Genomic DNA, 17,512 nt, shown 5'->3' with positions numbered 1-17,512 from the left:
ATGTTCCTGAAAGAAGTGGTTGCGCTTGGAAGAAGACTTCACCACCTGGAACAGGACCTTCTCCGCCAGAATTCAGGAACCGTGAGTACCAACCTGGGGTTAGAGTTAGGATTTTTTAAAGGGTTTTTTGGGGGGATTTGTTTTATTTAGATTAGGGATGGGCAGAAAAAGAGCTAAATGCCCTTTTAAGGGCAATGCCCAAACAAATGCCCTTTTCAGGGAAATGGGTAGTTTAGGTTTTTTAATGTTAGGTCCTTTTATTTTGGGGGGTGGGGGGTTTAATGTTAGGTGGGACTTTGTATATTTTTTGTAAAAGATCTGATTATGTTGGGCAATGCCCTGCAAAAAGCCCTTTTAAGGGCTACTGGTAGTTTATTATTAGAGTAGGCGGTGTTTTTAGTTTGGGAGGTGTCTTTTTTATTTTAATATGAATTAGGTTTAATTTTGTTAAATTTGTTAATTTGATTTTTTTATTTTCTGTAATGTTAGCTTTTTTTTTATTTTTTTGTAACTTTAGAATGTATTTGTTTAGGTAATTTGGGTTTATTTAATGGGGTGCTAGGTTAGGGGGTGTTAGGTTAGTGTACTGTACTTTAGTTTTTTTTAAATAGTTATTTGCATTGTGGGTTTTGGCAGTTTAAAGGGTTAATAAGTTAAATATGTTTATTGCGATATAGGGGTTTTGCGGTTTAGGGGTTAATAGGGTAAATAGGTTTATTGCGATGTAGGGGTTTTGCGGTTTAGGGGTTAATAGGGTAAATAGGTTTATTGCGATGTGGGGGTTTTGCGGTTTAGAGGTTAATAGGGTAAATAGGTTTATTGCGATGTAGGCATTTTGCGGTTTAGGGGTTAATAGGGTACATAGGTTTATTGCGATGTAGGGGTTTTGTGGTTTAGAGGTTAATAGGGTAAATAGGTTTATTGCTATGTGGGGGTTTTGCAGTTTAGGGGTTAATAGGGTAAATAGGTTTATTGCGATGTAGGCATTTTGCGGTTTAGGAGTTAATAGGATAAATAGGTTTATTGTGATGTGGGGGTTTTGCGGTTTAGGGGTTAATATGGGTAATTAGGTGTATTGTGATGTGGGTGGTTGACGGTTAAGTGGTTATTAATTTTAATTTTAATTGCGATTTTCTTAAATATTTATATAAAAGAACAGGTACAAAATAGGTTGTTTCTACATCTGGCTTATCGACTAGTTTTCAAAATCATATATTTATTAAATTAATTAATATTTATTTTTTTTAATTTCCAATTGCAGTAACACATAATTGGCTAGATTACAAGTGGAGCGGTAATTTATTGTGTGCGTGCAAATGGAAATATACGGGCACGCGATAATTAACCAGCCATTGCAAGCTCGCCGTAGCAATTAGTGCTCATAAAATTAACCAGAGATCAGATCTCTGGTTAATTTTAATAAAAGTGCCAGAATTACCCCCAAAATACAGTGGCGTCTAGTTTATTAAAAACATTTTTTTTAATAAAATAACTGCAAGAAGCAGTTATGAGGGCTGAATGTTGGTGGGTGAGGGGTGTTAGAAAAAAAATGGCACTGAAAAGTGCCTGTAGATTGCGGTCAATGGGGACTGTGTGTTCCCAGTAAATATATATGTATTTTTAATGTGTATTAAACATATTGTTAAGACATAAATATATATTCTATATAGTCATATACATATACTGTATATTTATATGTGCTGAGCGACTTCTCTTCCCCTTCTCTGCGCTAGTTCTCATGCCGTGTCTAAGGCCTATGGAAGCACGCTCTTGTGAGCGCAATGCTTCTGTGCAATGCAAACTGTTTTTTTATTTTGAAACTCTGGTACGAACATGCTTTTTTGGCATTTAGATTATATATAGTTTGCCCCCATATCTAACAGCTAAATTGATTTGACAATGTTATTTTCCACTAAAAATCTATTATTATTTTTTTACAGGTATTGTCTCAATACTTACTCTTACATGTGTTGCATATGAGAGATATATCCGAGTATTGCATGCTAAAGTTATTGATTTTTCATGGTCTTGGAGATCCATCTCTTTTATTTGGCTGTATTCATTTGCCTGGGCTGCAGCACCTATTCTTGGATGGAACAGATATTTGCTTGAAATTCATGGAATAAGTTGTTCTATGGATTGGACATCAAATGATCCAAATGACACTTTTTTCATTCTCTTTTATTTTTTGGCTTGCATTGTAGTACCTGTAGGTTTTATGTTCTTCTGCTATGGACGCATTTTACATGGAATTAGAAAGGTAAGATAACTAAGTAATTGTTAATAAGGAAATTTTTTAAAATTAAGTAATATATTTATAGTACAAACAGCTTAGTGTCAAGCAACCACAATCAGATTTATATGTTTGTTTGTGTGCAAAGTGTGCTTTGTAAGACATTTAGCATACTTTTGTAAGCAGTAGTTACAAAAAGTAATTACAATTAATTTCCAAACCCAAAAAGTGACATAAGTGTTATCAATTTCTTAATTATGTATCTGGTCAGAAGTCTATGACCCCAATTTATCAAAGGGCTTGCGGACCTGATCCGACACTGCGGATCAGGTCCGCAAGACCTCGCTAAATGCGGAGAGCAATACGCTCTCCGCATTTAACATAACACCAGCAGCTCACAAGAGCGGCTGGTGCAACGCCGCCCCCTGCAGACTCGCGGCCAATCGGCCGACAGCAGGGAGGTGTCAATCAACCCGATCGTACTCGATCGGGTTGATTTCCGGTGATTCCTGTCCGTTACTACTGTTATAACAGTAGTGTAAATATTTAAAAAAAAAACTTTTTTGACTGTGAAACATCAGTCTGCTAGTGTAATCTAATTGAAGTTGCCTGCCTGCCAGCGTGTGTGCCAGGTCCACTTGCCAACTAGTGCCACCAATCATATATGTTGTAACAGTAGTGTAAATATTTAAAATTAAAAAATTTTGGACTGTGAAACATCAGTCTGCTATTGTAATCTTATTGCATTTGCCTGCCTGCCAGCATGTTTGCCAGGCCCACTTGCCAACTAGTGCCACCAATCATATATGTTGTAACAGTAGTGTAAATATTTAAAAAAAAAAAAATTGACTGTGAAACATCAGTCTGCTATTGTAATCTAATTGAAGTTGCCTGCCTGCCTGCCAGCATGTGTTCCAGACCCACTTGCCAAGTTAGTGGCACCACTCATATTTGTTGTAACAGTAGTGTAAATATTTAAAAAAAAACTTTTTTGACTGTGAAACATCAGTCTGCTAGTGCAATCGAATTGCAGTTGCCTGCCTGCCAGCGTGTATGCCAGGCCCACTTGCCAACTAGTGCCACCAATCATATTTGTTATGACAGTATTGTAAATATTTTAAACAAAAACTTTTTTGACTGTGAAACATCATTCAGCTAGTGTAATCTAATTGCAGTTGCCTGCCTGCCAGCGTGTGTGCCAAGCCCACTTGCCAACTAGTGCCACCAATCATATTTGTGATAACAGTAGTGTAAATATTTAAAAAAAAAACTATTTTGGACTGTGAAACATCAGTCTGCTAGTGTAATCTAATTGAAGTTGCCTGCCTGCCAGCGTGTGTGCCAGGCCCACTTGCCAACTAGTGCCACCAATCATATTTGTTGTAACAGTAGTGTAAATATTTTTTTTAAAAAAATTTTGGACTGTGAAACATCAGTCTGCTATTGTAATCTTATTGCATTTGCCTGCCTGCCTGCCAGCGTGTGTGCCAGGCCCACTTGCTAAGTTAGTGGCACCACTCATATTTGTTGTAACAGTAGTTTAAATATTTAAAAAATAAACATTTTTGACTGTGAAACATCAGTCTGCTTTTTTGTGTCAGGCTCACAGTGTATACTGTGCCCACTTGCCCAGTGCCACCACTCATATCTTGTTTAATAGTAGTGTAAGTGTACATTTAAAAAAAATAAACTTTTTGGATTGTGAAACATCAGTCTGCTTTTTTGTGTCAGGCTCACAGCGTATACTGTGCCCACTTGCCCAGTGGCACCACTCATATTTTGTTTAATAGTAGTGTAAGTCTACATTTAAAAAAAAAATGGCAGGCAGAGGCAGGCCACCCCGCAGGTGCCGTCGTGGTGCTGCGATTCCCTTTGACCCTACAATAATGCACAGTGTTCAGAGGCCACGTTCCATGAACGAGAAAAGTTCTGAGGAGGACCTAGTTGAATGGCTAACACAGGACACCCAATCTTCTACAGCTTCCGCTCCTAACCTTGACGCACCATCCACCTCCAGCTTAGCTTCGGGCACCTCTCAAGTGACCAGTGCCACTCGCCCGCCTGCCGCCACCACCAACACTAGCACCACAGCCGCTTCACTTGATCTGTCAGAGGAGTTATTGACACATCAGTTGGAAGAAATGAGTGATGCGCAACCATCATTGACAGAGGATGTAGATAACAGTGATATGTCTCAGTCAGGCAGCATTACAGACATGGACGTACGGTGTGATGATGATGGTGATGTTGTACCCGCTGCTGCTTCCTTTGTTGATTTGTCAGATACAAGTGAAGCGGTTGATGATGATGCGTCCGTGGATGTCACGTGGGTGCCCGCTAGAAGAGAAGAAGAAGAGGGGGAAAGTTCAGATGGGGAGACAGAGGAGGAGGAGGAGACGAGTTGGAAGCAGGGGGAGGTCATCGCAAGGAGATAGTGGCACAGTCAGACAGCATGCATCGGAACCCGGGGTCAGCCCGACAGCATGCCAATCAACGCATGCTGTTGCCACCACCAGAATGCAGTCATCGCAGAGCTTAGCAGTGTGGCATTTTTTGTGTGTGTCTGCCTCTGACAACAGCGATGCCATTTGCAACCTGTGCTAAAAGAAACTGAGTCATGGGAAGTCCAACACCCACCTAGGTACAACTGCTTTGCGAAGGCACATGGTCTCACATCACAAACGCCGAGGGGATGAACACATGAGTAGAAGCAGCACACAAACTCAAAGCCGCCATCCTCCTCCTGGTCCAGCATCTTCAGCCACGTCAACCACTGCTGTCCTCCTTGCCCCCTCTAAACCATCCGCCACTCAGTCTCTCTTACGTAGCAGTTCCTGGTCATCTGCCCACAGTCTGGTGTCTGTCAAGGACATGTTTAAGTGCAAGAAGCCAATTTCCCAAAGTCACCCCCTTGCCCGGCGTCTGACAGCTGGCTTGTCTGAACTCTTAGCCCGCCAGCTTTTACCATACAAGCTGGTGGAGTCTGAGGCGTTCAAAAAATTTGTATCTATTGGGACACCGCAGTGGAAGGTACTCGGCCGAAATTTCTTTTCACAAAAGGCAATCCCCAACCTGTACAGTGCGAAAGGAAGTAATGGCATGTCTGGCACACAGCGTTGGGGCATGGGGCCATCTGACCACTGATAGCTGGTCTGCAAAGCATGGTCAGGGCAGGTATATCACCTACACTGTGCATTGGGTAAACCTGCTGACGGCTGACAAGCATGGAATGCGTGGCTCTGCAGAGGAGTTGGTGACACCACCACGACTTGCAGGCAGGCCTGCTGCTACCTCCTCTACTCCTCCTACTCCATCCTCTTCCATAACCTCTTCCTCGGCTGAGTCCTCTTCTGCTGCTGCGTCTTGCTCCACATCAACGGCACCCCTCCAGCTCCCCAGGTACTATTCAACATCCCGGATACGGCAGTGTCACGCCGTCTTGGGGTTGACTTGCCTGAAAGCCAAGAGTCACACCGCACTGGCACTCCTGTCCGCCCTGAACGCACAGGTGGATCAGTGGCTGACTCCACACCAACTGGAGATTGGCAAAGTTGTTTCTGACAATGGAAGTAATTTGGTGGCGGCATTGAAATTGGGCAAGTTGACACATGTGCCGTGCATGGCACATGTGTTTAATCTGATTGTACAACGCTTTGTGCATAAGTACCCAGGCTTACAGGATGTCCTGAAGCAGGCCAGTAAGGTGTGTGGCCATTTCAGGCGTTCTTACATGGCCATGGCGCACTTGTCAGATTAGCAGCGAAACAACCTGCCAGTGAGGCGCTTGATTTCCGACAGCCTGACACGTTGGAATTCAACACTCCTAATGTTCGACCGCCTGCTACAACAAGAAAAAGCTGTTAACGAGTATTTGTATGACTGGGGTGCTAGGACAGCCTCTGGGGAGCTGTGGATTTTTTTTGCCACGTTACTGGACGCTCATGCGCAATGCCTGTAGGCTTATGCGTCCTTTCGAGGAGGTGACAAACCTAGTCAGTCGCACCGAAGGCACCATCAGCGACATCATACCATTTTGTTTTCTTCCTGGAGCGTGCCCTGCGAAGAGTGCTGGATCAGGCCGTAGATGAGAGTGAAGAGGAAGAGTTGTGGTCTCCATCACCATCAGAAACAGCTTTATCAGCATCGATTGCTGGACCAGCGGCAACGCAGGAAGAGGATTGTGAGGAAGAGGAATCAGAGGAGGAATGTGGCTTTGAGGAGTAGGAGGAAGACCAAGCCCAACAGGCATCCTAGGCTGCTCGTTGTTGTCACCTATCTGGTACCCGTGGTGTTGTACGTGGCTGGGGGGAAGAAGATACCTTCAGTGAGATCACTGAGGATGAGGAACGGGACATGATTAGCTCGGCATCCAACCTTGTGCAAATGGGGTCTTTCATGCTGTCGTGCCTGTTGAGGGACCCTCGTATAAAAAAGCTGAAGGAGAACGACCTGTACTGGGTGTCCACGCTACTAGACCCCCGGTATAAGCATAAAGTTACTGAAATGTTACCCAATTCCCGCAAGTCGGAAAGGATGGAGCAGTTCAAAAATAAATTAAAAAGTATGCTTTACACAGTGTATAAGGGTGATGTATAGACACAGAAGTCGTTCCAGCTGGTGCTACAAAAGACTTTATTGTGCAAACAGGGATAAAAAGCGACGTTTCAGGCCCACACTTGGCCTTTTCTCAAGCTTAACCAAACATTAGTGAACAAACATTTAAATAGCCCTAATGCGCCAAACATTGTGATTAGGAAGTGATAAAATGTTGCCCTCTAGTGGAGAACCATCATACAATATACAAATATACAAATATATATCAAAGTGCTATTATTGATGGCCCAAATTCTGCCACCTAGTGAAACAGCATCATATTGTTAAACAATTATATCTCTCATATCATATGTGTAAAAATCTTAATAAACTAAACAATACTTCAAAATTACATATTATAAAAAAATGATAAAATGCATTGAGAATTTCATTGATGTTCTAATAATCACAATATTAAATTAAAAGTTATGTATATATATTAAGTGTACCCAAAATGGATCAATCATATTTGATATAGTTTTTTTACGATTAACTTCATCTTTATTTAGATTTTAAATCCATAGTTATATGTATACACTCATATAGTTGGTCATTATTGGCTATTCAACATAGCATATCTATTAAATTTATAGAGACATTAAATCTCATATTAATAACGTATTATATTCGAATGCACATTCATTTATATAGTATAATACAGTCCTATGCTTAACCCATTCTATTCAACTTTATTATATTTCACTTAGAATGAATTTTTGTTTTTTTATTTTTTAAATGAATTAATTTAATTTAATTTAGTCACCAAAAAGCAGTCCAATTACATTCTCTATTTAAACCTCTTGGCCATAACGTGCCCAATTCATTGATCCAAAATGTTTCTCTCCTAGTTAGTATATTCTCCTTATCTCCCCCTCTTCTAGGTGTACTAACCCTTTCAATGATTTGAAAGCGCAATTGACTTATTCTATGGCCAGCCTTTATAAAGTGACCAGCTACTGGAGCCTCCTTTTTGCCACAACGAATGTTTGACTTGTGCTCCGAAATTCTTTCTCGGGCTTCCCTGGTCGATTGACCAATATACATCAGGGAACACGGACATTTAATTGCATAAATAATGTATTCCGACCTGCAAGTCAAATATTCATTTATGTAATACTTTCTGCCTGTATATGGGTGACAAAAAGTGTCACCCTTAATCAGAGAGTTGCAATTAATGCAAGATAGACACGGAAAACAACCTTTTCGTTTTTGACCGGTTATTGTACCTTGAATCTGTTTTCTCTTGGCCCCAATATCTGCTTTCACCAATTTATCTTTATTATTAGGGCCACGTTTATAGGCTAGCATAGGTGGTATTGAAAAGGCCCCTATATCTGGATGGCATTTAGATAGAATGTACCAATATTTACGAATGATCTTATTAATCTGGTGACTCCTTGTATTATACTGAGATATAAATTTAATCCTCTCTGTATTTCCAGAACAATTCATGTTCTTTCCTTTCCTTACTGTTTTGGATTTGTTACTACTTAGGCTCACATCCTGTTTTATGTTTTCAATCAATGCCTTTGGATAACCTCTTGAGATAAATTTGTCTGCCATTTCCTTCAAACGGACCTCCTTAATGGTAGGATCTGACACGATCCTATCAACCCTAAGGAGTTGACTTTTAGGGACAGCCTTAAAGGTGCTAGCTGGATGAAAACTCTCAAACATTAATGTGTTATTTTTATCAGTGGGCTTGGAATAAATATCAATTTTCAAACCATCTACACCTTTGTATACTCTAGTATCCAAAAATTGGATTGAGCATTCATCGTATGTTAAAGTAAATTTTATACCATTGACTGCACAATTCAGATCATCAACAAATGCCAATAGGGATCCAATGTCGCCGTACAACTAAATGATGATTCAGTATATGTGGAGGTTGGTTTTGATCCAACATATAAAATACAAAGTGAAATTTTGAATATTTTATCTAAAGCATTAAAGAGTGATCTAATTTCTAAGGATCTAAGTGAATATTTACAAATTAAACACCCAATAAGACCTGTAATATATTGTTTACCTAAGATCCATAAACACAAAGATCTACCGCCAGGTAGGCCTATTGTAGCTGGTACAGGCTCCATATTCTCTAATATTGCTATTTTTTTAGATAAAGTTTTACAGCCCTACGTTATAAAATCATCCTCATATATCAGGGACACCTATGATTTTTTGGAAAAACTAGAAAATCTTGATTTACCATATCAGAAAGTCATCCTGTTTACTTTAGATGTATCTAGTTTGTACACATCAATAAAACACACAAGTGGTATAGCTGCTGTAATGAAGATGTTATCTAGTGACCAAAAATACAGTTTAGCTCAAATACAATTTTTTGTGAATTTACTAGAAGTTATCTTGTATGCTAATTACTTCTTATTTAAGGACACTTTCTATTTCCAAAAGAAGGGGACAGCCATGGGGTCCAATGTCGCCCCGACATATGCCAACATATTTATGATTAATTTTGAAGAATTGTTTGTCTATGAACACCATCTATTTAAACAATATGGCGCCACCTGGTGGCGTTTTATAGATGACGTGTTTGGCATATGGTACGGCGACATTGGATCCCTATTGGCATTTGTTGATGATCTGAATTGTGCAGTCAATGGTATAAAATTTACTTTAACATACGATGAATGCTCAATCCAATTTTTGGATACTAGAGTATACAAAGGTGTAGATGGTTTGAAAATTGATATTTATTCCAAGCCCACTGATAAAAATAACACATTAATGTTTGAGAGTTTTCATCCACCTAGCACCTTTAAGGCTGTCCCTAAAAGTCAACTCCTTAGGGTTGATAGGATCGTGTCAGATCCTACCATTAAGGAGGTCCGTTTGAAGGAAATGGCAGACAAATTTATCTCAAGAGGTTATCCAAAGGCATTGATTGAAAACATAAAACAGGATGTGAGCCTAAGTAGTAACAAATCCAAAACAGTAAGGAAAGGAAAGAACATGAATTGTTCTGGAAATACAGAGAGGATTAAATTTATATCTCAGTATAATACAAGGAGTCACCAGATTAATAAGATCATTCGTAAATATTGGTACATTCTATCTAAATGCCATCCAGATATAGGGGCCTTTTCAATACCACCTATGCTAGCCTATAAACGTGGCCCTAATACTAAAGATAAATTGGTGAAAGCAGATATTGGGGCCAAGAGAAAACAGATTCAATGTACAATAACCGGTCAAAAACGAAAAGGTTGTTTTCCGTGTCTATCTTGCATTAATTGCAACTCTCTGATTAAGGGTGACACTTTTTGTCACCCATATACAGGCAGAAAGTATTACATAAATGAATATTTGACTTGCAGGTCGGAATACATTATTTATGCAATTAAATGTCCGTGTTCCCTGATGTATATTGGTCAATCGACCAGGGAAGCCCGAGAAAGAATTTCGGAGCACAAGTCAAACATTCGTTGTGGCAAAAAGGAGGCTCCAGTAGCTGGTCACTTTATAAAGGCTGGCCATAGAATAAGTCAATTGCGCTTTCAAATCATTGAAAGGGTTAGTACACCTAGAAGAGGGGGAGATAAGGAGAATATACTAACTAGGAGAGAAACATTTTGGATCAATGAATTGGGCACGTTATGGCCAAGAGGTTTAAATAGAGAATGTAATTGGACTGCTTTTTGGTGACTAAATTAAATTAAATTAATTCATTTAAAAAATAAAAAAACAAAAATTCATTCTAAGTGAAATATAATAAAGTTGAATAGAATGGGTTAAGCATAGGACTGTATTATACTATATAAATGAATGTGCATTCGAATATAATACGTTATTAATATGAGATTTAATGTCTCTATAAATTTAATAGATATGCTATGTTGAATAGCCAATAATGACCAACTATATGAGTGTATACATATAACTATGGATTTAAAATCTAAATAAAGATGAAGTTAATCGTAAAAAAACTATATCAAATATGATTGATCCATTTTGGGTACACTTAATATATATACATAACTTTTAATTTAATATTGTGATTATTAGAACATCAATGAAATTCTCAATGCATTTTATCATTTTTTTATAATATGTAATTTTGAAGTATTGTTTAGTTTATTAAGATTTTTACACATATGATATGAGAGATATAATTGTTTAACAATATGATGCTGTTTCACTAGGTGGCAGAATTTGGGCCATCAATAATAGCACTTTGATATATATTTGTATATTTGTATATTGTATGATGGTTCTCCACTAGAGGGCAACATTTTATCACTTCCTAATCACAATGTTTGGCGCCATTAGGGCTATTTAAATGTTTGTTCACTAATGTTTGGTTAAGCTTGAGAAAAGGCCAAGTGTGGGCCTGAAACGTCGCTTTTTATCCCTGTTTGCACAATAAAGTCTTTTGTAGCACCAGCTGGAACGACTTCTGTGTCTATGTATCTATACTGGGTTTGGTAAACCTGTTCCTGGCTGTGCAGTGAGTGCTGTGTTTCATGATACATTGTTATAAGGGTGATGTCACAGCACAACGGGAATCTAACAGGGGAAGAGATGAAAGTAATCCTCCTCCTCCTCCCATGACCACGCCGGCAAGGACAGGACGCTTTCCAGACGTGTTGTTGATGAAGGACATGCGGACCATTTTAACTCCTATGCATCGCCACAGCCCTTCGGGATCCAGCCTCAGAGAAAGACTCAACCGGCAGGTAGCAGACTACCTAGCATTAACTGCGGATCTCGACACTCTGATGAGCAATGGACCCCTTAACTACTGGGTGTGCAGGCTTGACCTGTGGCCTGAGCTATCCCAATTTGCAATCGAACTTCTGGCCTGCCCCGCTTCAAGTGTCCTGTCAGAAAGGACCTTCAGTGCAGCAGGAGGTATTGTCACTGAGAAGAGAAGTCGCCTAGGTCAAAAAAGTCTTGATTATCTCACCTTTATTAAAATGAATGAGGGATGGATCCCGAAGGGACTGACATTGTGCGATACACAATGGCATATGTGGTCTTTCATGCTGTTGTGTCTGTTGAGGGTCGGGGACACTCGTATAAAAAGGCTGAAGGAGAACGACCTGTACTGGGTGTCAAAGCATCTTTTTCCATCTCCTGGTTCCTAAAAATGATCTCTGGGTTCCTAAAATCGATGCCATACCTGTACTCGATTGTGCAAAAGGATGGCATATGTGGTGTTTCATGCTGTTGTGCCTGTTGAGGGTCGGGGACCCTCGTATAAAAAGGCTGAAGGAGAACGACCTGTACTGGGTGTCCAGGCATCTTTTTCAATCTCCCGGTTCCTAAAATCGATGCCATACCTGTACTCGATTGTGCAAAAGGATGGCATATGTGTTGTTTCATGCTGTTGTGCCTGTTGAGGGTCGGGGACCCTCGTATAAAAAGGCTGAAGGAGAACAACCTGTACTGGGTGTCCAAGCATCTTTTTCCATCTCCCGATTCCTAAAAATTATCTCTGGGTTCCTAAAATCGATGCCATACCTGTACTCGATTGTGCAAAAGGATGGCATATGTGGTGTTTCATGCTGTTGTGCCTGTTGAGGGTCGGGGACCCTTGTATAAAAAGGCTGAAGGAGAACGACCTGTACTGGGTGTCCAAGCATCTTTTTCCATCTCCCGGTTCCAAAAAATTATCTCCGGGTTCCTAAAATCGATGCCATACCTGTACTCGATTGTGCAAAAGGATGGCATATGTGGTGTTTCATGCTGTTGTGCCTGTTGAGGGTCGGGGACCCTCGTATAAAAAGGCTGAAGGAGAACGACCTGTACTGGGTGTCCAAGCATCTTTATCCATCTCCCGGTTCCTAAAAATTATCTCTGGGTTCCTAAAATCGATGCCATACCTGTACTCGATTGTGCAAAAGGATGGCATATGTGGTGTTTCATGCTGTTGTGCCTGTTGAGGATCGGGGACCCTCGTATAAAAAGGCTGAAGGAGAACGACCTGTACTGGGTGTCCAAGCATCTTTTTCCATCTCCCGGTTCCTAAAAATTATCCCCGGGTTCCTAAAATCGATGCCATACCTGTACTCGATTGTGCAAAAGGATGGCATATGTGTTGTTTCATGCTGTTGTGCCTGTTGAGGGTCGGGGACCCTCGTATAAAAAGGCTGAAGGAGAACGACCTGAACTGGGTGTCCAAGCATCTTTTTCCATCTCCCGGTTCCTAAAAATTATCTCCGGGTTCCTAAAATCGATGCCATACCTGTACTCGATTGTGCAAAAGGATGGCATATGTGGTCTTTCATCCTGTTGTGCCTGTTGAGGGTCGGGGACACTCGTATAAAAAGGCTGAAGGAGAACAACCTGTACTGGGTGTCCAAGCATCTTTTTCCATCTCCCGGGTTCCTAAAAATTATCTCTGGGTTCCTAAAATCGATGCCATACCTGTACTCGATTGTGCAAAAGGATTGCATATGTGTTGTTTCATGCTGTGGTGCCTGTTGAGGGTCGGGGACCCTCGTATAAAAAGGCTGAAGGAGAACGACCTGTACTAGGTGTCCAAGCATCTTTTTCCATCTCCCGCTTCCTAAAAATTATCTCCGGGTTCCTAAAATCGATGCCATACCTGTACTCGATTGTGCAAAAGGATGGCATATGTGGTCTTTCATGCTGTTGTGCCTGTTGAGGGTCGGAGACACTCGTATAAAAAGGCTGAAGGAGAACGACCTGTACTGGGTGTCCAAGCATCTTTTTCCATCTCCCGGTTCCTAAAAATTATCTCCGGGTTCCTAAAATCGATGCAATACCTGTACTCGATTGTGCAAAAGTATGGCATATGTGGTCTTTCATGCTGTTGTGCCTGTTGAGGGTTAGGGACCCTCATATAAAAAGGCTGAAGGCGAACTACCTGTACTGGGTGTCCAAGCATCTTTTACCATCTCCCGGTTCCTAAAAATTATCTCCGGTTTCCTAAAATCGATGCCATACCTGTACTTGATTGTGCAAAAGGATGGCATATGTGGTGTTTCATGCTGTTGTGTTTGTTGAGGGTCGGGGACCCTCGTATAAAAAGGCTGAAGGAGAACGACCTGTACTGGGTGTCCAAACATCGTTTTCCATCTCCCGGATGTAGCGGTTCTCCACTAGGAGGTCTCCCTTCCTCTGTCCAAACCCTGGGTTGGCCACCGGATAGTGGGACCAGAGATATAGTTGCTGAGACCGGGGTCAAGCCAGCGGGTGTATCTCCCCCAGCTGGGCTGGTCTCAGTGGACTCTCAGTCAGATAGCATCCTCTTTGCCCTGCAGCTCTTTCTTGGCAGGTATCGTCCCCTTTGCCTGTCTGCTTCTAGGCAGGAATAAATCCCCCTGCCAGGCTGCTTCTTGGCAGGAATAGATCCCTCTGCCTCCAAATAGTGGGACCAGGGCTATCGTGGCTGAGACTGGGGTCAAGCCAGCGGCAGTATCTCCCCCAGCTGGGCTGGTCTCAGTGGGCTCCCAGGCAGGTAGCGTCCCCTCTGCCTGTCTGCTTCTAGGAATAGATCCCTCTGCCTCACTGCACACTTCCAGCAGGTAGCGTGCCCTCTGGTTTCTTATAGGCAGGAATCGATCCCTCTGCCTTGCTGCTCCTTTCAGACAGGTCAGCTCTTTGCATATAGGCCCACAGACTCTGTAACAGATCTCTCTTGCAGGGAGAGGTGCAGCCAGAATGCATTGTCAGAACCTCTGCAACTGGTATACCTGAAAGAATCAGACAGCACAAAAAGGCAATCCCGGACCTCAACCTGTACTCGATTGTGCAAAAGGAAGTAACCTTACCAGGGGTCCTAGATCGCACGTCTTTGTAATTCTCTGTCTGGGAAATTATCTATCTTTCAAATTATCTATTTATCTATCAAATCTATCTAACTATCAATCGTATCTATCAAATGTATATTGCATCTATTGATCTATGCAATTTGTATCTATCAAATGTATATTGCATCTATTGATCTCTGTAATTCGTATCTATCAAATGTATATTGCATCTTTTGATCTATGTAATTCGTATCTATCAAATGTATGTTGCATCTTTTGATCTGCCTTGCTGCTCCTTTCAGGCAGGCCAGCTCTTTGCATACAGGCCCACAGACATTGTAACAGATCTCTCTTGCAGGGAGAGGTGCAGCCAGAATGCAGGGTCAGAACCTCTACAACTGGTATACTTGATTGTGCAAAAGGAAGTAACCTTACCATGGGTCCCAGGCCGTATGTCTTATTGTTATACTCTGTCATTGAAATTATATATCTATCAAATCTATCTATTTATCTATCTAATCTATCTAACTATCAATCGTATCTATCAAATGTATATTGCATCTATTGATCTCTGTAATTCATATCTATCAAATGTATATTGCATCTTTTGATCTATGTAATTCGTATCTATCAAATGTATATTGCATTTTTTGATCTATGTAATTCGTATCTATCAAATGTATATTGCATCTTTTGATCTGCCTTGCTGCTCCTTTAAGGCAGGCCAGCTCTTTGCATACAGGCCCACAGACTCTGTAACAGATCTCTCTTGCAGGGAGAGGTGCAGCCAGAATGCAGGGTCAGAACCTCTACAACTGGTATACTTGATTGTGCAAAAGGAAGTAACCTTACCATGGGTCACAGACCGCATGTCTTATTGTTATACTCTGTCATTGAAATTATATATCTATCAAATCTATCTATTTATCTATCTAATCTATCTAACTATCAATCGTATCTATCAAATGTATATTGCATCTATTGATCTATGGAATTCGTATCTATCAAATGTATATTGCATCTTTTGATCCATGTAATTCATATCTATCAAATGTATTGTATATTGCATCTTTTGATCTATGTTATTCGTATCTATCAAATGTATATTGCATCTTTTGATCCATGTAATTCGTATCTATCAAATGTATATTGCATCTTTTGATCCATGTAATTCGTATCTATCAAATGTATATTGCATCTTTTGATCTATGTAATTCGTATCTATCAAATGTATATTGCATCTTTTGATCTGCCTTGCTGCTCCTTTCAGGCAGGCCAGCTCTTTGCATACAGGCCCACAGACTCTGTAACAGATCTCTCTTACAGGGAGAGGTGCAGCCAGAATGCAGGGTCAGAACCTCTGCAACTGGTATACTCGATTGTGCAAAAGGAAGTAACCTTACCATGGGTTCCAGCCCGCATGTCTTATTGTTATACTCTGTCAGGGAAATTATATATCCATCAAATCTATCTATTTATCTATCGAATCTATCTAACTATCAATCGTATCTATCAAATATATATTGCATCTATTGATCTCTGTAATTTGTATCTATCAAATGTATATTTCATCTTTTGATCTATGTTATTCGTATCTATCAAATGTATATTGCATCTTTTGATCCATGTAATTCGTATCTATCAAATGTATATTGCATATTTTGATCTATGTAATTCTTATCTATCAAATGTATATTGCATCTTTTGATCTATGTTATTCGTATCTATCAAATGTATATTGCATCTTTTGATTTATGTAATTCGTATCTATCAAATGTATATTGCATCTTTTGATCTATGTAATTCGTATCTATCAAATATAAATTGCATCTTTTGATCTATGTAATTGGTATCTATCAAATGTATATTGCATCTTTTGATCTATGTAATTGGTATCTATCAAATGTATATTGCATCTATTGATCTATGCAATTCGCATCTATCAAATGTATATTGCATCTATTGATCTATGGAATTCGTATCTATCAAATTTATATTGCATCTATTGATCTATGCAATTCGTATCTATCAAATGTATATTGCATCTTTTGATCTATGTAATTGGTATCTATCAAATGTATATTGCATCTATTGATGTAATTCGTATCTATCAAATGTATATTGCATCTTTTGATCCATGTAATTCGTATCTATCAAATGTATATTGCATCTTTTGATCTATGTAATTCGTATCTATCAAATGTATATTGCATCTTTTGATCTATGTAATTTGTATCTATCAAATGTATATTGCATCTATTGATCTATGTATCTATCTATCTATCAATTCTATCTGTCACTGTGAAGCGGGCGTAACCCTTACACTACCTGATCGATACAACATCATACCTGATGTTTTAAAGCATGTTATTCCAAACAATTTAGGAATGTTAGGTGATTTATGCCCTTCATGGCTTAAAACCAGACTCTGCATCAACTATGTAATTTTCCGTGGGAGTTTTGCCATGGATCCCCCTCCGGTATGCCACAGTCCAGGTGTTAGTCCCCTTGAAACAACTTTTCCATCACTATTATGGCCAGAAAGAGTCCCCGTGGGTTTTAAAATTCGCCTGCTCATTGAAGTCCATGGCGGTTCGCCAAGTTTACCCGTTCGCGAACATTAGCGGAAGTTCGCGTTTGCCGTTTGCGAACGCAAAATTTTAGGTTCGCGTCATCACTAGACACAACTAAGATTTTAATCCACTCTCTCATCCTTTCCTGCCTCAACTACTGCAACTCTGTCCTCTCTGGTCTCCCTAGCTGCCACCTTGCTCCCTTACAATCCATAATGAATGCCTCTGCCAGGCTCATCTTCCTTACACGTTGCTCCTCATCTGCTGCACCTCTCTGCCAATCACTTCACTGGCTTCCTCTTGCCTCCAGGATTAAACACAACATTCAAAGCCCTCAACTGCACTGCTCCCCCCTACATCTCAGACCTTGT

General features: G+C 40.2%; 1 protein-coding gene across 1 annotated transcript in view; it reads left to right on the top strand.

Moving 5' to 3' along the window:
* OPN3 (opsin 3) overlaps nucleotides 1-17,512 on the top strand; it is a 66,145-nt gene that overhangs the window by 37,030 nt on the left and 11,603 nt on the right. Inside the window, exon 2 of the mRNA XM_053712272.1 lies at nucleotides 1,941-2,260. Coding sequence (XP_053568247.1) covers nucleotides 1,941-2,260 — 320 coding nt within the window. The remainder of the gene's footprint in view (nucleotides 1-1,940; nucleotides 2,261-17,512) is intronic.

The sequence above is a fragment of the Bombina bombina genome, chromosome 4, assembly GCF_027579735.1.
Source record: "Bombina bombina isolate aBomBom1 chromosome 4, aBomBom1.pri, whole genome shotgun sequence".
Taxonomy (NCBI): Eukaryota; Metazoa; Chordata; class Amphibia; order Anura; family Bombinatoridae; genus Bombina; species Bombina bombina.
The sequence above is the reverse complement of the archived record's forward strand: the minus strand, read 5'-3'. Positions and strand labels throughout refer to the sequence as shown.